The sequence below is a fragment of the Pithys albifrons genome, chromosome 4 (genome assembly GCF_047495875.1).
Source record: "Pithys albifrons albifrons isolate INPA30051 chromosome 4, PitAlb_v1, whole genome shotgun sequence".
In the NCBI taxonomy this organism is placed as follows: Eukaryota; Metazoa; Chordata; class Aves; order Passeriformes; family Thamnophilidae; genus Pithys; species Pithys albifrons.
Genome location: NC_092461.1, coordinates 50,554,848 through 50,578,214, shown reverse-complemented (window position 1 = coordinate 50,578,214; position 23,367 = coordinate 50,554,848). Strand labels below are relative to the sequence as shown.

Below are 23,367 nucleotides of genomic sequence, written 5' to 3'. Positions count from 1 at the left end.
CAGCGCACTACTGAAAACAATGGACTCAGAGGAACTAAAGATTGTTTGACACAACAGAACATTTTTCAGAGAAGCTGTTTCTTAATTAGTAATAACAAAGCCACTTCCTACAGGCTTCCTCTACATTACTGCTGTTTTAAGTCCATTATGACACTTCCATACAATCCTCAGTTTGGTTCCCTCTCACATTCCTTAATGGAAATCTCTTCCCCTTCTCATTCTTTGAGTAATGACAGTTGCTTCTCATGCTCCCTCATTACTGAGCAGAGCAAGACAATTATATGCCTCTTCCAAAAGATGCATGCACTAAGTGGTCTGCTGACAGACTGAGAGGTGGAAAGGGCAAGGGGAAGAAGCCACAGTTTTGCCTTGAACAAAGCAGTGATTTTCAAGGAACTCACAAGATCTTCATGTTTCAAAATGCATTTGCTGCTGCTGCTGATCACTCCACAGCGGAGTGCACAAGGATAGTCAGTAACTGCATGAGCTTGCTTCCTGAGGAACCAAGGCACAGACAGGCCCCTTGGCATCACCCAGTATCTTGTCTCATAATTCCAATTTCTATTCTGGCTTCTAATCTTAATCCACAACTTAATTTGCCTAAGTAAGTAATTTAAAACAAGACTCACCGTTTTATTCCGCAGTCTAATTATGTCCGAAACAGAGCCGGCTCCACAATATTCCATAACGATCCATAGATCTGTGTTCTTAAAATAGCTGCCATAGTACTTGACAACATAAGGACTAGATGAAAAAAAAGTTACACAAATACACGAATCTAGCAGTAGAAAAAAATTCATTAGCACAATTCTTGTTATAAATTACAGTTTGATACACAGTAACACAGCTAAAGAGCAAGTACAATCATACACATTTTAAAACTGTAATTAGTTTAAAACTGTAATTAGTTTAACCAGTGCCTTATTAGAATAGAGTCTGACTACTTAGTAACATTATAAAAGCACTACTACATACATACATATACACACACACACAAGTTTCCAGAGATAGTCAAATACAGACAGTTTTCCCAAGCATTACTCTTCTGATATAAAGCTTTTCTTTTCCCTCCCCTAAGGCCTCTCAGTTTTTAAGTCTTCTCACACAGCTGTTGAGTGGTTCCCTTCTTAAAAAGACTGCCTTGTTTTCTTCTCTCTTGTGCAAAGCAACACGGAAACTGATCCATATTTTTCTGGTTTTCCAAGCATAAATTTATTTCGAGCACAGGGCTAGACTTAATTGAACAGGACTTCCAGATTCACAAATGCATTCTCAACCTCATGTAAAGGGATAGTATTGTCATAAACAGAACGTGTTGCTTTGCTACTCATCATCTTGCCATTTGACATAATGCAACCTTGGAGTCACCAGCAAAAGAAAGGCAGAAGCAGATGTGATAAACATAACAAGGATTATCATTCAGAAGAGTTATCAGTCGGAATATTTATCAAAATAAAAGATTGAAGGTTTAGGGTGGGTTTTCTTTGCAGGAACTTGAACAATGGAGATTATGGGTCAATTGCCATCCATCTCCCACAAAGCTGGGAACAAAGATACTGAGATTTCAGACTGGTTTTTCATTAGAACACCTACATTGTGGGGTGGAATCAAAGACCATTTGATTTTGGAGCAAGAAATTATACTTTAAGATCAGCGTGTCTGGCAGCAACATCCTTGGCTGGAAAACTGAAGATAAGAGAGGACCTATGGCTGCCTCTGCAACATGGTGCTATCTTTACAAAAGATAGGTCAAAACTATCAGCAAACTACTTCATGTAAGAGCAACTGCTAGTACTAAAGGAACTTGCCTTTACAGAAGGCAAGGTGGGTCAGTCTCCTCCTAAATAATCCAAATGCCTACCATTTACAAGTACAATATACTGATCTTGCTCCTTATGAATTTATCAAGTGAGGAAGGCTACTGTTACTTCTGAAGAAAACCCACTGATTTTTGTATAAATCTCTTGCCAGATTTACACTACATCAGTGTTCCCAGCAAAAACTGGTATTATCAATCAAGACACAGTAATCTTCTCAAAACATCAAGTGCTGTGCAATCTTGAAACGCTGTTAACATTTGCTTGATGCCTCGTCCCAGTTAACTACACAGAACAGCCTCTTCCAGACCAACTGCTTGCCTTAGCATGTATACTTTTCCCCTTAGAAGAGCTTCAGCACATACAGACAGTGCTAGAAATGGGCATGGAGAAGAAAGAGTAAAGTGTCAAGATTTTATCATCTTTTATTTGGGACACTGCAACAACTCAGTACCTTCCTGTAATATCTGTGGAATCATCCCATGTGAAAATGAAGTACTAAAAAGTGTGTCATCCTTCCCATCAGTGCTGCACAGCACTCACTTGCACAGACTGTATACATGACACATATACAAGAACATGGGGCAGAGCTGCAGCCCAAACCTTCTCTTCAACCAGCAAATGGCTGCATCTTCTCCAGTGAAGCAAGAATTTGTGTTCTAAAATTCTGAACTCTTAAAAGAAGTTTCACAATACTACATGTCCAGAAGATACTAAATGAAGGATGTTGTTCAAAGCAAACAAGGAAACAAAGAACAAGGGGTAGAGAAAAGAGGGACAGGACAGGGGGCACAAAAATAAGGCTAAGTAGGACCACCTAAGACATGAATGAAAAGGTCATAAGAAGCACAGTACAGAAAGGTGAAAATTTCAGAAAATTCTCCAGTGTCACCACTTCTTTTCTCTGTCAGTATATTTCACAGACATTTGTTTTAAAAGTACCTGTTTCAACTCTGATCTAGTACTTAAAGACATATACAAAATACAACCTTCACCACTGCTTCCAGTCAGCTCAAGCCTATGCAGCCTGCTATGGGGTTAGAGGTAGGATAGAAATCTTCCTGAGAACATATAAGGTGCCATTTTCCAACTTATCCCTATGCTTTCCTTCATCTAAATGGAAATAAATGAAGCAGAAGGGATATAAGAGCACAGCAACAAGAAGAACAAAAGTGAACATATTTTAACTCTTCTTCTAGTGTACAGAAAGAGTTGAAGACCTGCTCTGGGCATCAAATCTAGTTCCACAGTTAAGCAAACAAGATTGCAGCTTCCTTTTCCATCTGTATCCCTTACAAAACTCCAATTGGCCAACCAGACAAAAACAGTCTCACCAGGATGAAAATGATCAAGAGCAGCCCTCAAAAAACTCAAGGGTCCCAAATTCCTTTAGTATCACCTAAAATAACCTCACCAGACATCTTTTTGAGGAATGGGGGGGAAGCCACAAATCCTTCCTTTTCCTCCCATTCACCTGCCTACACATTTAAAAAGCTTCCAGCATTCAGAGCAGTCCATGCCAGAAGGGAAGGTCCACTGCTTTCCTTGGTCACAAATACTCAGATCAGATCAAAAGTTCTAAAAACGTTTGAAGAAGAACTGCATTCTCATGTGCAATGTACTCTGAGGTCTCTATGTTTAAGGATGAATATTTGAAACTTCTCTCCTTCTTCATGACCCCATAGACAAGATGTTGTACAGCAGGACAATCAAACTTCATGTAACACTTCAGCAAAACACTCAGCAGCAAATCTGAACTAACTCAGATGTATTAAAAGGATTATCTGTAAATCTGAGATGAGTACTGCTCACTGCAAAACAAGAGCAGATTTTTCCAGTTAAAGATAGAACTTCATACAGACACACACAAAAGTAAAACAAAATTGAGAAGTAACAGGCCACTTGCTATAACACAATTCACCAAGTTAATGACCAAAGTAATCACTGTTTTAATGAAAGTTTTGCCTTACTAGAGCACAAAGCTTTTCTGGTTGCACTTCAAGTCACAAAAACAGACTCCTACCACTTATTAGACATAAATTAAAACTGATACTAGCAAATGTGAGTTTGAACTTGCAGCCTAAAACTCCACAGACGACATGAAATGTTGAAAAAAGTAATTACTGCTTCCTTGAACATACTTTATGTTACGCTTCCATTTCTACCAGACTAGCAATCACAAGATACATCACCTGTGAACAAGTGTAGGGTAACAGTCCACCAGAACTATTACAAGATTGCTCACCTTTTAAAGGTACATTCCTACATGGAAAAGGCAACCAAGAGAACACTATTTTGGAAGTTAACTGCTAGCCATTCTTGTGATAGAAACAACCTCATTGATCTTCTGAAACAGATTAACTCTGAACTCACAAAGATATTTAAAGGAAACAGTGACCTTCAGGCTTGACAGTGGAAGTAAAGGGAAACAAGCAGGAGGGTGAGCATTTATTCTTTGAGCAGTGTCAGTTATGTACACTTGTACATCCTACAAACTAAGGATAGGAGGAAGTCTGTAAAATGGTTCCTTTAATTACACACCTGGCTTGTACAATTTACTTTTCCATGAAAATAAAGGTTGCAGCTGCATATATTTCAGCTATATGTGCAAGTACAAATACATTTTCAGATAAACTTTTAGAAAGGAAATAGAAATGTCATGCCTACCTGTCACATTGTTGCATTATAGAGATTTCTTTAATTATTTCTTGAAGATCTGACTCCACAGGGACCTGTTTAATTGCTACAACTTGTCCAGACTCTTTGTGTATTGCTTTGAACACACTACCATAAGACCTAGAAATAAGAGAGAACATCATTTAAAAACAAGATTAAATGCTCCTTATTTCCATTATGCATGAAAAGTCACAGAAGTTGTATGTTCACGCAGCAGTTTGAGGGGTTTTTCAGGGTGCAAAAGGATCAGTTCTGCTGGGACTTCAGGAAATAGGTGCCTCTGAAGAATGCATCTCTGTCAAGATTTAGAGTTTCTAATTCCAGTACAGATGCAAGCACCTTTGCTGTGTTAATGAACAACAGACACCAAAAATACATAAAATATTGGGGGGCTGTTGAGATCTACCAAATGCATGTGTTTGCTTTATTATTAAAACTTGTCTTTAGAAGCATTCCTTAGGACATCTACAGTCACTCTCTCTGTAACTTAATATTCCAACATATGCTTTATGTGCTGTTTCCCTCTGATCCCATCCCCTTATAAAAAGCTGCACTTACCCTTCACCAAGTTTCTCCAGAACATCAAAGACTTCTTCAGGCTGTTTAGTTAAACTATCTTCACTTAGCTTTTTCAGTTTGCTAAAAGAAAGACACAAGTTATTTATTTGTTTGGAGGGAAAAAAAGACACAAAACTCAAGGAAATTTTCATACAAGTGAGTAGACAGGAAAAAATATTATAAAGAAAAATACATTTCAATGAAAATAAAATACTTAATTGACGTGAAGCAGTAAAATTTTAATCAACCATCATATAAGTTGGATAAAGTTATGACAATTTTTGTCATTATCACTTTCCCATAATGTTCACTCATTTCAAAGCAGCATGGGATGTGTTGACCTGTCCAAACCACTTGCTTTACTAAAGTAGAAACAGACAAAGAATACAGGAAAGTTCACCTTCCATCAAAAAGCAGCCAGTAAACAACATGCCCATTACTGCCCAGAGGATGTCATGTTGTTATTCAAGGAAGTATAAAGCAATCCTTCTCCCATGGGAAGGATTCACTTTTTTAAACTGTACCACTCCTAAGCCAGTGAATGGCATTGCTAAAAGCAGAAGTCTGAGTCAAGATGATCCTGGAAGAACATGGTAGGACTTGACCTTCACAGGTGGCAGCAGAAAACCAAAATTCAACAGCTGAGTCCTGTAAGAGCTGTTGGGGCAGCCCCTCTTGTATCTTTGTGACTGTCCAAAGGGACAGATGCAAACCACTCAGTAACACCCAATGATTTATTCCGGCACCTTCAACCCCTTCTTACCACTATTCATTGTCCTTCACAGGCCACCCCAGCCTTTGCCAGCCTCCAGCATTCCCACCTATCCAGCCCCCCAGACTCCGGGCAGATCTCAGAACACTGCTTGGCTGCAAGCTTGCAATGGAGCCAACGCTGACCATGGCACGGGAAAATACACCCCACACACACTGCAGCAAGGCTGGGTGGCTGCTACAAGTAAATCCCTCACTGAAAAGTTATAGGGAATCTTGCTGCAAGACTGAAACAAGTTAACTCTACATGATAGCCAAGGGTGCTATTGATGCAGAAGATGCACTGAAGAACAGCTGGTTGCTGTAGTGTTAAATAGAGACAATGCATTCCATATGCAGGAGGAGGGAAAAAAAAACAACTCTGAAGAACAGCAGATCATTGAGAACTTATGGAAAAAGTTATCCCACAACACTTTCCTGGAAATCAATACATAACAGAAGAAGGGTGGAGGAAGAAGAAGTTCTTTACAGAGAGAGTGGTCAGGCATTGGAATGGCCTGCCCAGGGAGGGGGTGGATTCTCTGCCCCTGGAGGTTTTTAAGGTGAGACTGGGTGTGGCACTGAGTGCCATGATCTAGTAATCAAAGTGGGGTTGGATCAAGGGTTGGACTGGATGATCTTGGAGGTCTCTTCCAACCCAACCGATTCCATGATTCTATGACAGAGAGAAAAGACTGACAAATCTTAGTACTGGAAGAACAGCGATCAAAGAAAAATGCCTTCATATTAAGAGCTGCAATTCTTTGATACACAGAATTCATAAAAATTAAAGCAAAATGACCAATGAAGGAACACCTGAATCAGAAGAGACTTCTAAATGCCAACCATCTATGTAAAGACAAAATTTTAAAGTAATTGTGAAAGCACACACATCACGTGGATTGGTGTTAGCCAAGAGAAGTAAGGCAAAGAGAAGGCCCAAAGGTGCACACATTTATAAAAAGCATCCACAATCAGTACGAAAAGGTGCATGAGCTGCAGCAGAGACCATGTAGTTTGCTACAGCAAACAGGCAGGAGCTGGAGACCACGTGTGTTTAGGGAAAATAAAAATCTTCCCAGCAAAGGAAAGGCACAACTCATGAACATGAAGGAAAATAGCAGAAAATTCAAATGAGCACAGATAAAGAAAGTCTACAAAAGTGGCCTACAAATCAAACACAAGAACACAACTCTGCTTTCTTGTTCACTCTCTCACTCTGCTAGTTTGACAATAGAAAGCAGAAAGATGGAATTTAAATCTTGCAGGGAAACACATTTTATTACTGAACAAGTGTCAGTTGAGACAAATAAGAGAGGAACACATATTTTGCAGGTCAGTATTAAAGTAACAAATGATTAATTTTCCTTCTTTGTTTCCAATTTGTTTCCCCTCTGAAGGTTGCATGGTTGTATGCAGCCTTAAAGGCAGCATTCAAAAATAAGTTGCTGCAATCATCCTCTGCTTACCACCAACAAAAAGTACACACAGTATGTTTATGATACAAGCAGAGCCTCAAAAAATAAAAAGCAGGACCTTTAGCCAAGTCTCTTACTTGATGAAAAAGAGCTGTGCAACAGAAGATGTACCCAACAGAACTGCAGGTAGGGGTTGGTCTCTTCTCCCAGGCACTCAGCAATAGGACAAGGGGGCACGGGCTCAAGCTCTGCCAGGGGAAATTGAAGTTGGAGATCAGAAAAAAATTCTTTCCAGAGAGAGTAAATCAGGCATTGGAATGGGCTGCCCAGAGAGGTGGTGGATTCACCATCCCTGGAGGTTTTTAAACTGAGATTAGACGTGGCACTGAGTGCCGTGATCTGGTGAATGGACTGGAGTTGGACCAAGGGTTGGACTTGATGATCTCGGAGGTCTTTTCCACCCCAAAGCATTCTATGATTCTATGAACTTTTTAGTAACAGAATGAAAAAGGAAAACATAAGTAACCCTGACCAGAGATGGCTACAAAGAGAACACTTCCACCTGCTCATTGAAAGAGCAATGTCTGCTAAAATGAGAAAGGGAAATAAAAAATCCATACCAAAAATGTTTCAACAGCACCATTAATGCCAAGGCATTGGGAACGCTTGAGAAAGTTGTAGAAACAGCCACAAACTGATCAAAATCAACATCACTGTCAAATATCAGATTATCTGGAGTACTTAAAAGGCAAGCAGAGATCAAATCAGTAGTTTTAAAATTATTTTCATATTACCCAACTCTGACAAACATTTTATGAGACTATATGGAACTTAGCAGTATGGCAGCTAAACACAAAACCTCTTTACAGTAAGAAAGGTATGTCAACCCCAGGAATGTCATCACCAAATACAGCGCTCAAAGTTCCTCACGCTCCAACTCAAACACTGTGCAGTGTTCAAGTGACAGCAATAACACAGCAGTTCTTTAAGCCATAGAAACACCCCGTGACTCAGACTGCTTAATGAGTTCTGTTTCTAGATGTTTAATAGAATATTCAGCTCTTGAACTACAGAGCAGCACACGATACACCCCGAAGGGTTGCAGTAAGGAAAGTGTTTATGAAAACATCATGAGAAACAAGGAAGAAGGTGGTGACCAGTGTAACTGGCTGTAAAGCACCAAGCAGAATACAAAAAGGAAAGACTAGAAATGTCTTGTTGGTTAAAAGCAAGCAACTAAAACTTGGGACAGAGAAACAGCTAAGACTTCAGAACCACCTTCTTAACTGGGGGGGCTGGGGGAGTGGGCAGAAGGCACAAATCAAGAGAGAAAGGGCTCAAGAACAACCAGAGAAAGATTTCTCATTCCTCTTTCCCTCATTCATCCCCTACTTTCATAACACAAGCATTTAAATCAGAACAAATAAATCAGGATATTCAGTATTTGTTTTATTCTGGCAACAGGATACAAATGCTACATATTTATACACATATATACATGCACATGTATCTATGAAAACGTTTGAAGGAGATGCAGAGAAGTTCAGTATAAAACCTGAGCAGAAAGTCATTCTAGTTTCTTTTTCTCTAGAAAATCATCAGGTAGTGAGTATGAGCTATTTTAAAGGTCTACCAGAAAGAATTCTGTTCCTTAAATCAGAAGAACTAACTAAACTAGAATTCAGGGACAAGAGCTATCCAAAATCTTCTTGTTCCAAGGGGGTTTGACCTTCTGCATAACGACTGGTCTCTTAACAAGAAAAATACATCCTAGCAAATAATTTGACTTCTATAAATCTAGTTGATAGGAGTAAACACCAGAATCTTTTGTGTCATTGAGCACATCAGGAAAACTCAAAAAAACTAAATGCAGAAAAACCCAGAGAGAGTAAGAGGCACCCAATCTCAACATAAAGATCAGAACTACCATATAGCAAAAAAATTAGACGACTAATCCCAGCATAAAGATCAAAAAAATCTGAACTGGGACCTGAAAGAGCAAGAGCATTCTCATCAAACATGAAAAAAACCCAAAGGATTAGTTTAGTGTCCCACAACCATTATATACAGAATTACAAAATTAATTGGTGATGCACTACAGAAGTAGGCACCAAAAGAAATCCCTGAAGGTTCACATAGAAAAATAAAGCAGGAATAAAGAAGAGAATACCATCAATTACTGCCATGAGTTGCAGAAAACTAGACAGCTGCTCCAAGAAACATGAATATAAGTGGTTTACTTTGCAGAAGAACCAGCACATTGAAACATTTAAAAAGAATGGCTGGGATCAATTACACTGATATATTAAGAGAAGGTAGTAATGGAAATCACTGCAGTCATCAGAAGTAGAGGTGGCATGTGAAAGCCTTGAGACATTTACATCCTATGATTGCTTTACACCATTCACACAACTAGAAGCAAGATTAAGACAGTTTACATCATTGTATAGTGTATTTATATTTAGTTTTCTACCAATAAAACCCAAACAAACTTGCATTTTTGGTCTACCATTTTCAGGAGGAACTTAACAACTGTCAACCTGTCCACTGACACAAGCATTAAAAACTGCATTTTTCACAGACAGTTCTGAGTCTAAGAACAAGTTTTTCCTCTTTCCACAAAACCTGGAAAGTTATATTTCAGTGAAAATTAAACTGCCCAAGTATAAAGAAAGGACTGGAGAACCTTAATTAACCCTCCTCATTCTTGTTAAGAAGCCTTTTATTTGGTAGCAACACGCAAGAAATGGGCAAGATTAAGAACTAGGTATTTGAAAGAATTCTGTCTCTGCTTTGCTTTTCCTTTATATGCAACCCATCTCCCCATACATGAGTACACTAATGTGTACAGAAAAACAAGGCAATAATGACAGAGGAGACTTACAAGACTGAGACAAATTTTGTAACTATTTCCTTTTTAGTGTGATAAAAACCTATAGAGCACATCTAAAGTACAATTCAAATTCAGATGCAAGAAAACAGTGTTAACTCCTGCACAAATTCTTCAGCATAAAATCAGAACACCTACTCTAAATTATTTTTAGAGTGAAAAAAAATCTTCTGAAAAGGATTCCTCCTTAGAAGTCTTGTGTTACAGCTGCAGGACATTGGTCAAAGAAGCAAAGCCACTTGTTTCTACAGCACCCCCACTGAAAAGTCAAAATGTCCTCGACTGTCACTTGGGTCACTGCTGCTTTCTCAGGGGCTGTTCTAAACATTTACATAACACTAAAGCACACCGTGTGCTCCTTACAGGGAAGGGTGGAAAAAAGTACCCTATACTATAAGGAAACACTGGGATTCCAGGACATTCCTGCAGCTTCAAAATGCTGAGCTTCTTGCTACCTCTAAATGGATGTTTTGCACCACGAGTATATGATCCCAGTAGATCCCAGTCAGGAGCTGCTTCTGTGGACAACAGGCACCAAAGCAAAGAATTCAAGTGCTCACATCTCTTTTGACAAATAAACATGGTGTGTCTATTGCAAGACACTACAGCATCCAAAGACAGCATCTAAAAATTCAGCCCATAAAAAGTAATCTGCACTCCTTCTGAACTTGCAGAAAAAGAGGGTGGCCTAGAAGAAGAGCTGGGAATGCCAACAACCAGAAAACTGTAAAAAGCAACAGGTAAGGGGTGATAGGTAGATAATATAGCTAGGATAGATAGATTAGATAGATAAGATAGATAAGATATAATATAGATATATAAGATAGATAATATAGATAGATAAGATAGATGTATATGCACATTTATGAAAAACTTTGTTCAAATCTTACCCAAACCTAAGTTGTTAAGAAAAACTGAGTTCAAATCTTCCCTTCCACTAAAGAAACAAATTCTTTAAGTTCTCATCACATTCAAACTTCCAAAAATAAGCTTCAAAAAACATATATAAAAAGTGTATAAAATTAGAAAAATGTGCCAGAGTTCGGACATTCTGTCATCAGTTTTCTAATTGTACCTGACGGAATGTAAGGACTTCAACAGCTTCTCACTTTCAATTAGGCCAGAGGTAACACCTCCAGCTAAACACTGAGGTCACAACAAACCTCAGATCTTCCCCAAAACATCCTGTAGGTTATGCTAACTACACAGTTTGATTTCCAATCCTTTGACAGCACCAGATCCCAAGCTTTGCACTGCCACTGGTGACACTGATTACTCATCAGACATCTCTGTTTCTTTCCCTAATCCCTTCTTGGTGCCTGTCCTACTTCCTTTATTTGAGACAGGCAGGACTGTCAGCCTCAAACTACAGAGTAGGCCTATCCCTCCTCACTCCACTGCCTCCTAAAACCACCCTACACAGTAACTACAACCCAATTCCTGGTCAAAATTTTCTGCAGCAGATACTGTCACTTGCTGTATTACTGGAGGAGAAACGATCAGAAGTTCAAGACTGCATTCTTCTCCAGTCCTGTCATCCTGCAGGAAGCTGCTTTTAAAGAATTTTAAAGGTTCCAAAAGTAGAATGTAAATGTTTCAAAGCAGAACATAAAAACCTATTTATTATCTAATACCACAAACTTATACTGTGCAGCCCCCAGAATTTTCATTAAACTATCAGGAAGCTAAAGCAAAATTAGAGCTCTAAAGCAGTAAGTATGTATGTAAACTGTGGAACTACATTCTGCATAGCACACAACTACATACTGTGCAGTCTGTAACTACACCCAAGAAAGGATTGTTCCAATTGAAATATATTTGAAATTGACATTTCAATTTAACACGATTAAAGCAAAATTACTTTGTGTACAAAGAAGTCAAATGATAAATCTTTAAGAAAACAAAACCACCATGCATAGTAGCTAATATGACCTGATAGCCTACATACTTCATAAAATACATCTACTGTGGGAATACTCTTGATTTTTGCCTCTTCCCACTCCCTGATTTGCAACTGCAACTATGCACTGCCCACCTCCACAAGCATCCATTCCTCCAGCAGGACACTAAGGGTACTTTCCAGGGTGGACAGAGAGCTGCTCGCTGGCTCCTGCCCCAGCACTGAGTTACCGAGCGCGCAGACCCCCGGCCCAGGGGGGACTCTGCCCGGCAACCAGCTTCCCCTCACTTCACATTAAGGACGTTCCTCTCGTAACTCAGACAGCCCCGGAGGGTCCGCCTCCACCAGCACTTACCGCGGCGGGTATTTCAGGACACCCCCCTGCAGAAGACCCTCCCCAGCGCGACACAAGCCCCAGCGGCCGGGCAGGGCTCAGCACCGTCCCTGTCCCGCCGTCCCTGCACAGCCCCCGGCCCCGAGGCCTCGCCCGGCCGGCGAAGGGGCCGTCGCGGAGGGTCGTTACCTCTTGGGCGCTGCCTGCTCCATGCCGCCGCTGCCGCCCAAGCCCCCGGGCCCGGCCGGGCCCCGCGCAGCTCCGAGCGGGCTCTGCGCGCCTTCCCTCGGGCCCGCGCCCTCCGCGGGCCCCGCTTCGGCCGCCACCACCTCCGGCCGGCGGGCTCGCCCCCCGAGCCGCTCATTGGCTGCCGCCGCGCAGCGCCGGCGCTGATAGGGCAGCGCACACGTCACTCAGAGCGGAGGCGGGATCAGGCCACGCCCCCTTCGGGGAAAGGGCGGGGGCGCTAGCGCTCCCGGCATGCCCCGCGCAGCGCGGGCCGCGGGGCACGCCGGGAGGTGTAGTCCGCCCGGGAGGTGTGGTCCGCCCGGGGCACTGCGGGGCCGGGCCGGGCCGAGCCGAGCGGGGACACCGCGGCCCCGGGGCTCTGTCCCGCGGCGGCCCCTCCGGCAGGGCCAGCCCAGGGCAGCGCCGCCACGACAGGCCGGCTCTTCCCTAGCGGCACCCCGTGACCTCGGGGCAGCGCTGCCAGAGGCCGCGCCTTCATCCGCTTGTGCGAGCCGGCCCAGCCCGGCCCACCCAGCGCGGTGTCCCCGCGGCAGCCTCGGCGCGGCAGGACGGGCGGGCTGCGCTCCCCGAGGGCCAACCCCAGCACGGTGTCCCCGCGGCAGCCCCAACGGGGACCGCGCTAGGGCTGCCGCGGGGACACCGCGCCGGGGCTGCCGCGGGGCTCTGAAGCGCCAAGCACCGCAGTGAGTGGTGCCACAGCACACGGGGCACCTGCACAGCCAGGGAGGCTGTCACACATCGTGGTTCGAGAAGCAGACTTTAGTCCACAGAGCACCGTGAGATCTGCCTGCAATTTCACCGCGTTACAACTTCTGACTCTCTGCTGTTCCTGTAGGTGTTGGGTCCGAGTAGATCCAGCCAATAAACGAACAGCTTAAATGTTCCAGCCAAATTCTATACCCTTTCCTACAGTAGGCTGATATGTATGTATGACCAGACTTCGTGAACGAAGATTTGTGAACGGCTCTCCCCACGTGGGTGTGCCCTTCCAGCCTGCGCAGTGGATTTTTTAGGTGAGGCACAGCATGCCCAGAACTGGCCCCACCGTTTAAGTCCTGAGGTCCATCTGCCACGGCCGAGCGAGCTTGGACAGTGACAGTGAAATCCTCGGGACTGTCACAGCACCCGGTACTAACCGGGGCTGACTCTGCTGAGCATCCGAGATCTGACGGGATGGGATGGCAGAGAGGCTTTAATTGCCAGGGGACTGTCCCCACTGAGACTCGAACTCAGGTCCTTGGGATTCAGAGTCCAGAGTGCTCTGCTTTACACCATGGGACCGCCCTACAGTACGTTTATTTGCCTAACTAATGGAAGTTTGAGGTAGTAAAACACTTAGGCAAGTTCCATAAAAATACTGAGATGCCCAATTTCCACTTCAAACTGATTTTAGATGTACAAGTATTGCAACACTTCCCGCTAAAAAAAAAATCTGTGCTCCATACCTAATTTCATGTCTTTGATGTGCATTAGCAAGGGAATTTTGAATGACTGATGTCCTACTGTTGTGCAAGTCTTCTACTTTGTGTGAGTCAATCCAACCCAGTTGACTCACTGTGGTGGAGCCAAGTGCACAATGGCAATATTGAATGAACCCATAAAACAAATCACACACCACCATATGACCTTTTAGGTTTCTTTGTTTTTCTGAGTCACAGAAAAACTGCAATAGAACATCTTCCTTTGCACAACAAATTAATGCAGGGCTCCCCCCAAGTATCATCCCACAAGCCAGAGTGGCTCACCAGCAGTACTGCCAGATGTGTCCATTCCATAGACAACCATTTGTAGGATGTGCCAAACATAAACCCCAGGAGAAGGAGCCAGCAGATGCCTCAGATGCAGTACAGTATGAGTGCCTCGGGAAGTGGTGGGGAGGAACCCCCACAAAACTTCCCATCTCCCAGTTCTAGGACAGGTGAGGTGAGGCAGATAGCAACTGCCATGTGGCCAGTGTCCAGCTTGGTTTTACTGGGTATTTATTTGGCTATATCCACTGACCAGTTACTATTTACAGTTCACCAATTTCACCTAATGAAGTAGGTCTGACAACCCTTTTTGGCTGTAATACTCCTGGAATGCAGAGGCTGTCTCCACATCCTTTAACACAAATCTTTAAGGCAGCATTTTGTCCAGGTTACTTCAGTGGAGGCATATTTTGCTTTTCCCTCTCAAGCCAAAGCTGCCACAAGCTATACATTAAAGCAGGGAAAAGTATTCTTAGAAAAAAATACAGGTACTATATTATAGTTGTAACAGCAATACAAAGAAAGGGAGCCAAGAAAGTGTTCCCTCTCCCCATTCACAGATACATTTCTTTCTCTGGAAAAATTTAGGCCAGTCTAATCTGCCACTTCTTACAACAGTTCACAAGTCTAAAGAAAATTTGTCCAAAAATAGCAGATTTAGATATTTGCTTTGTTCATTCAAAGCTATTGAATACAACAATCCTCACTTCCAAAAAATACCCTGACTACTTGGTAACTGAGTAAGAAGGTGGCAGGAGTGTCCTACACCTATACCACTGAAGAAAAGTGTGTAAAAAACCCAAGATGCCTGAAACAGAACAAGGTTAGGTAACCTGGCTTTATAACCTAGTGAGACAGACAGTGCCAAAAAAGTATGGACTAATTCCATGCTTTTCTCACAGAAATTTCATTCTGTCTTATGCAACTGCCTGAATGCTTTCTAAGTACATTTAGGCTGATAATAAAACATCAGTAAGATAACATATATATACCACAGTGTTTTGCAAGATCACTTTATTCATCTCATATAATTTCAAATGCTATTTTTAGTCAATGACTTTAGAATAAATAACACCATCTCACCTTTCCCCTGTGACATGAATTTGGGAACCGTGCTGTGAAATACGACACTGATTTGGTATTCATTACAATACTGTACCTAGCCACTGGCAAAGAAGGAACTTTGAAAGGGAAAACAGACTCCCTCTGTTCTACTACCTCATTCAGGCTCTCCAGTAAAGGGAAGTCTACATGTTCTGGAGGCATGAATATAGTATGAGATTGCTGGTGTCTAGACAAGATGGAGATGAGGAAGTTGCAGACAACCACATGAGTACTCCCATGATTTCTTCCAACAGTGGGACTACCTAACACTGCTAGGAAGGCAGCTCAGCAAGAAAAGGCTTCATGTAACTCAAACTTAAAAATATAGGAGAAAACTAACTGACTTACTCTTTTTCTGCTAAAGTATTTCACTCACTCACAAATTTGTCAGCATGAATCAGGACTCCCTTCTCTGCAGAACTGGCATCAACATCAAATATAAATCCTTAGACTAAAGGATTGATGAAGACCATACTTAGTTTTTGAGTACTATAATTATTCTATATTACAATGTAGTTTTGTAAGCAGATAAAATAATTTATATTATAATTACTTACATTGCAATGAAATCAGGAATCATGATGACATGGACAAATATTAGGTGCTATATAACCACAAACTAAGAAAGTCCCCAAGTCCCTAAATATGAACAAACAAAAATGTTCCAAGATGTCAGTCCTGCCTCACTTGCACACAGTTCATAACAAACCTAAGAAGTATAAAAATTACTTAAGAAGGTCATGTCTGAGTTTCTAACAGGTATTAGTAATGTTAGTATTTAAATTACAAATACATACTTCAAAGTCATTCATAAACATTATGCAAATAAATTACGTATGGTATAGTAGGGACCTTATCTTGTTCCTTTGGTAGCAAATAAAAGCAGCATTCACTTCAGAAGGCATTCGATCAGGTTCATTTAAACAAAGTGCACTGGAATGAGCACATGACGCAACAAGAAAACAGCAGAATTAATAAATTGAAAGTACATGTTTTCCAAGAGGTAAATGTCATGAACCCGTTATGCTCCCCAAACAAAATGTCCCTAGTCCTTCATCGCATCTATGGTGCTTTTCACAGTCCAGCTCTTTTCCCTGTATCCTTTCTACCCTTTCACCATTGGTACCCGCTGGTTCTCTCACAGGGTCCTCAGTGCTCTCTGCCTTGATGGCCCCTGTATCATTCCACAGTAGCTCCATTCACCTGCTTCCCACGCCAAAACCTGCAATATCCATACAGCCCACACAGACCTCCAGGCATGACCCCACCCCTGTTCTTCTTTAAAACCCCTCCACATCACTGATATCCCAACAGCTGCCCACTCTGGCATTGCCCCCCAGGGTGACTCATCACACATGCCTGTTGGCACGCAGGAGAAGGGCTTTGGCTCGCAGGGTAAGGCTGCCATCCAGTCCACAGTCTGGTCCCAAACCCATCATCTAAGGACAGTTTCCCTTATTTTTCCCTTGCCGTGGGGTGAACAGCCCCACAAAAAGAGCATTCCCTCCTCTACCCATGAATTTTGTAAAAATAGGGACTTACTATAATTACAGACCTCCAGCTTTTCATGAAAAGTGGTTAATACTAGCCAGATAAGTCACAGACGATTGTGAAGGGGAGAAAGGCAGGGAATGGCAGGCAAGCACAAAGATGGAAGGAATGCAGGAGCCTGCTTTGCTTGGAATCCAATTCATAAATTCAGTAGACAAATAGTCAACAACAACATGTTTGCATGTCTCTCCCTGTGACTGCCTGATAGCAATCTGGTATGCTGAAAGTTAAAGAAAAGGCCTTGAAAGAAATACCAGCTTGTTTACACAGAAGATAAGAAAAACTGACTTCTGCCTGTATTTTTTTTCCTACCTATCATGTCTAATGTGATGTAACCTTGAAAGCTTATCTAAGAATTTGCTATATACTTTCCTAACCCTGTCAGTCATAAAATAGTTATTAATAAAATATAAGAGAACAGCATATCGTCAAGTTTGGAATAAAACGTGTATTTTTATAGAGAGTTTTTAATCAAGTTTAGGAATAAAAAAGAATTGGGGGTTTTCTTTTCCTGAACTATTCTCTATTTAATGGTTAATTAATGTCACCTAAAAGGAAATTGATTTTTTTGCTGGTCCAACAGAAGAAAGATGCAGAAAATAAATTGTCAGGCAATATAGGTACAGATTCTGCCATCTGTATTCACTCTGTTAAAATTAGCATCATTCTCAAAATTACTACTTAACATTAAAAAGAGGTGCAAACCCCATAAAATATGAACTTTACTACTACAATTTCTCTCACTACCTAGTATCCATTATTTTGATATCCAAAATATTATTACTAGACCTAAAGACTCTTGTTGATTAGGATAGGATTTTTCTGTTGACTAACCATTTAGCTCACAGTCTTGGTAACAGGCTATATATAGACTTACCATTTGCTATTTTTCCTATTATAGCATACTATGGTAAAAATAAACCACGGATACAGAGTTGCTATTTACAGTTGACCACAGAAGATATTCCAGTTACTACAGCTGCATTGATTGTGCTCATGGGATCTACAGATTGCCATTAGCATGAAAAAAAATCTCATTTTGCTTTGTAAAACAATTACTGTTGTTGTGATAATCCTGAGGGTTACTCTGGATTCCCTTCTGCAAAAAAATATTCCTCCTCTTTGTTGGAGCAACCATCTGCACTCCAGTCTGCAAAGAAGTGTGCTCACACCCTGGAGAATAAGTAAATAACATTTAACTAACAAGCCTTGATGCCTGCACAAGGAGTGGAAAGTAGTATCAATAACCAAAGAAAGACTGAATCATCGTTCCTTGATGAAGCAAGTACTACATGAAATCAGCTTCAGCTGCCTGAATACACACAGCCTTATGGCCGAGGCTTCCACCTCTGTGGCGACTGGGTTTGCCTCTCACTTGCGAAAGCTCCTGAGATGAGACTTTGCAGAGTACATGACAGAAATGTTTGGAGAAGATTAGGATTTTTAGGATTTTTTTATTTTATTTTTATTTTCTTTTTAGGGACACAGCTTTCAAGAGGGTAACAAGGCCCATTCTTTCAGATCCAAAGGAGGGAAGTTTCCTTGCCCTTGTGGGCCTTTCACAGAAGTGCTCAGAAAAGTGTAAAAAGGTGGGAAGCCAAACTACAGAATAAGAAATTACAGATAAGGAGAATCCAATGCAAACAGAAAGCATGTTGTGAATACTGAGCACTACAAAAGCAATGCCATGAAATACTTACATTTTATTCACTTACAGAGTTTGGGGGTTTTTTTAGTAAAACCTCTTCTATTTTTTTCTGAAATGCATCTCCAGCTTGCTTCATAAATATTACAAAGCAAATGTTTTGTATGAGGAAGAATCACTCATCTGAGTGTTTTACAATCCAGAAACCACAAAATTTCAGTTTCTTACTTTTCTCCAACTTTCCCAATCAAAACATGCCAGAAGGTCATAACTCAAGTCCAAATAAGCTATTTGTATAAAATGTACAGTCACATTTTTAAAAAAAACCTCTTAAAAAACCCTCAAAACCTAAATATAATTCTAGTCTTAAAACTTCACCAAAAGAAAAAAGTTCAGGAAAGTAACAGCCATTTCATGACTGACTGAGAAGTAATGTGTCTGACTACAAGGCAAGACTCTGTGGAAAGTAGAAATATATTCAAAACAGGAAAAACATTAAGATTTGCTCTTACATTCCCATTTTGCTCTTAAAAGCAGTGAGAAGCCTTTTCCAGAGCAGCCCACATGCTAAAGAAACAGCAAATCAGCAAATAATAAAGTTCTGCAGAACTGTCTTCATACAATGCACTCATCTGAGTCTCCTCTAAGCACGTTTGGTTTGGTTCAGTAGGGGAGAGTTTTGTGCCATCCTCACAGCAACCCAGTATGAGACCTTAAACTGCTGTCACTACCAAGCAAGGGAACTTTCTGCTGAAAACAGAACTTTGAAGTGATGAGTGTCCAAAGATCAGCCTGTAAAACTGCAGCAAAACATAAAGCAAGTTACTATCTAGGGAGCTGATGAATCCGATTAGATTTGAGAAATAAGCTTTTTCCACTATTCCTTCACTAAAAAAATGTTCTCAGTGGAACACTAATGGATTTCTTTAATACCAAAAAAGATTTTATCAACAGCCAACTACACAGCTCATTTTTACCCAGGCTGGGTTTAGCAAAACAAACAAACAAACAAACAATGTTTCGGTGGTGTAATTTTCTCTGCAGAGCTGAGGAAAATGGAGCAATACCACATGCTCGAAGCTTTCTTAATAGAAACAGTTAATTTACCACATGAGGAATATCACATGCATACCACTTCCACCTAACATGAATCACTCCTTCCAGCTGAGAGAACTGAGGTCTTTTATCTTCCTTAGGGTGGAGTTCCACCTCCTCCCATAGATCCCTACAGAGTAAAACTGCTAATCATTTAAAGATTTAAAGACATTACTTCTTTTATGTTCATATATCACATTTCAATGTCTTCTAAACAAGAGGGAGCTAAATGTTTTTTTGTAACCTTGAACTGGCTTGTACACAACTTTTATTGCTTCATCCTTGAGCTCTTCTGTAGTTCCATGATCTAATTTGTTACACCGGTGGTATTAAGCTGCGCTTACCAGATTAACAACGTGCAGTTTGAATTCCTTAAAGCTAATTTTAAAATGAATGTGCTAATTTGAATACTAGGTTAAACAAGGAAAAACTGAAACAAAATGTAAAAGCCAAACTCCATTTTAGTATATACCGTGTCTCTCCTTTGGTAAGATTAATAGATGGTAAATCACTGCCCTATGCGATTCAAACTAGGCAGAATGTCTCTAGGACCTGATCCAAAATCTATTAACATCAACAGCCCTTCTTACAAATGTGCTACTTTGGGGATCCGTTCTCATAGGACAGTCCTGTCTAGTTTTCTCATGCAAGCGTGAATATAAATGCAGATTTTTTTCTTGTCTGGTGTTTCCATCCTTGGCCCAATTCATGTCCCAGGGGGATGGGGGAGAAGTCAAAATTGGAGGCAGATCAGATTAGACAGTACCATTTTTTTTGACATAACTTCTTAATAGTGTGTCATTTGTTCATTAGATTAGAAATTATGCAGAGAAGATAAACACTACAGAAGTCGTCCCCTTATTGTGGAATAGCTACGAAGCATCTGGGATTTCAGACAGTGAGAGTATCTGCTGTTCAGAGTCATGGGGACACTTATACAAAGTTGCATTGCATATTAGTGTGCAATGCACCACTGCATCTATGTATACTATGCATCACAGATTATACAATATGCAATAATATAGCAATTTTAAGTGAGAAAACATATAAGTAGACTGAAGTCACACAATTGTGTTAGTTTATCCACAAATACATACAGCACCAGTTCTACAGCAAGTAACAGGAACAACACATTATAAACATAAAGGCTTGATTCTATGCTGTGTTACTGGCATTTTTCTTAACCTTTCAAAATGGTCTTTCAAGACCAAGATGGGCATGGGCTACTCAAAAGCTCTTAATTAAAGGCCTCAAAGACTTTAAAACTGTGTTCTAAAGTATATTGAATTAGGCTCCACAGAACCAGTTTTTGGCACCTGTTCTTGATATAAGGAAAAAAAACCCACAGTAAAACAAGATTATTTCCCAGGAATTCAGCAAGTTCTTGGAGAGATTAAATTTACTGCAGCTTTGAAATAACAGGGTTGCTGTACATTCTGAATGGCTGAGTGTCTCTGCAGGACTAGATACCAGCTAGCACAGGAGTCTCAGGGGATTTTACTGTAGTTAACGCCTCCTTCTGTTCTGTTCTTACTTTTAAATGCAAAAGAAGATGTTTGTGCTTAATGCAATATTTATAGCTATCAGTAATAGTTGGTTCTTTTCTGGTTTTACTGTACCAGCATGTACAAGAAATAGATAGAACTATATATATTATTACTACTACTTTGCAAGATGTTGTATATATTCCAAAGCTGGCTCTGCAGTAGAAAGCAGCTAAAGACTTCTGCACTTAAATCTGCCAAAGCTGATACAGCAATCACAAACATGTGTTGTTACATTTGTTGTGGCTCATCTCCACATGGTGCAGCTGTTGTGTTGGCTAAAGAAAATGCAGGCCCAAGGGAAACAAATTTAATTCAGCTGGGGTGACTTCCACTAAAAAAGTGCTTTAAGGAGAACAGGTGTCTTACAGTGAGAGGGATTGTTTGAGAAGTTTTTCCTGATCTTGCTTTGCTTCTAGGAAAGCTATTCTAAAGTGGTATGCCTGTGATAATAATCTCTTGTGGTCTAATTTTTAAGTAATACTCTTCAGAAATGCAATGGATTCCAGAAATTCTGTTTTTGTTTGTTTGTCTCAGTCCTAGGACAGGAAAGCTAGCACAGGACCCTATCCTGCAAATTAGGAGCTGGAGGGAGCCTCGTTACTGTTATTTGGATTCCTCAGCCTTGGGAAGGTTTGTTTAATCAACAAATGACTGCCAGGACAGACCTGCAGCCCATGTAGTCAGAAGCTGATACCCCTAGAGCTTTGCCTGTTTAAACCTGTATAACTATTGTCTTAAGCTTAACTTTTTACTGAAGTCACTTAAAGGTAGCTTCCTCCTGAGTATGTTCTTATTTATTCAAAATAGATGAGCTGAACTATACTAAATAAAACAGTATTAAGTGTATGTTTTTTTCTTTTCCAGGAAAACATTTACTGGCCTACTATGACACGTCCTCGAGTTCCATCGTGCATTCCAGTCTCTGCTTTCTGTGTCCCCTGGTATATCACAGTGGAAGCTCTTTGACTGGTGTTCAGTGGCTCAGCAGTCCTCACGCTCTGGTCAGCAGCAGATCCCGTGCCACTGAGGCAGTGGGATGCCTGGAAGCTGGGAAAGACTTTTCCCAGCAGTTTTGCAGGACGTCTCTCTGTCAGCACTGACTGAACCAGCCCTTCAGGCACAAATTGCAGCAGACAGCAGGTCTTTCTCTTCCTCTAGTCAGCCCTCTTTCCCAAATAAGGTTATTCCAAATGGGAGTCTCTTATTGTGTAGATGTCTTCATACTACACTTTCCTCCTTTGGGCTTTTATTTTTTTCTGTCTCCTACAAGTTCAGAATTCCCTCTTTTTGAGGCAGAAGAAGTCCAAATGGGGGATGATTTTTCCAGAGATCCCATTCACACGGAGACAGTCCTTCTGTAGGATGTATAGGAATTGCTTTCAGTACTTCCTTCTCATGTCTTAACTAAATAAATGTTATGACAAAATTCTGGTTTTATTTTTGTAAGGTTAACCTTCTTAGCTCTCTCATCAATCTTTATGGACAAATGTTGTGTCCTCAGAGTGTCAAATGCAAACCTTGGGCTGTTTTTTAGGCTTTTTCTCAAATATCTGAATTGGAGGTCCAGTACTCCTCCTTCTAAGTAAAATCAAGAACTCAATGAGGTCAATGGCAAAATTCATGAGATTTAGGATCTCTGTCTATGTCTGCACATAAAGACCTGCAACGTCTTGCATTTTCACAGATTTCTCCTTACCAAGGAAAAGAAAATGGTTCTGCCCTTGCCCTTTTTTCAACAGGACTTGTGACAAAACCCCTAAGTCACACTGATGGTAGGAAATGCTATGACCATGCCTGATGTCAAAAGCTAGGAGTAGATGGACCTACTGGGAGGTTTTCCCCTGCCAGTGAGGGGAATAATTATCCAAAGTAACAAAATAAACAGAAACAACTGTAAAGTGAAACCTGTGTTTACAGTGAAGCCATTATGAGGACACTCACTCTTTGCTGTGTGTATGTACAACCAATATGTTTTCTGAACGCTTAAAAAAGAGATTTATTTGTAGAGTGAAATAACTTCAGCAGAGTTTCTGAGTGTCACCCAAGGAAGCTGCTTAAAGCAATATCTGAATTTCAGATTAACCT

The 23,367-nt window shown here is 41.0% G+C and overlaps 1 protein-coding gene across 1 annotated transcript in view; it reads right to left on the bottom strand.

Annotated features, from left to right (window-relative positions):
- STK3 (serine/threonine kinase 3) overlaps positions 1-12,681 on the bottom strand; it is a 119,379-nt gene extending 106,698 nt beyond the window's left edge. The window contains exons 1-4 of the mRNA XM_071554097.1: positions 12,533-12,681; positions 5,052-5,132; positions 4,485-4,613; positions 630-744 (exon numbers count right to left, since the gene is read on the bottom strand). Coding sequence (XP_071410198.1) covers positions 630-744; positions 4,485-4,613; positions 5,052-5,132; positions 12,533-12,555 — 348 coding nt within the window. The 5' untranslated portion in view covers positions 12,556-12,681. The remainder of the gene's footprint in view (positions 1-629; positions 745-4,484; positions 4,614-5,051; positions 5,133-12,532) is intronic.
- Positions 12,682-23,367: the final 10,686 nt, after the last annotated feature.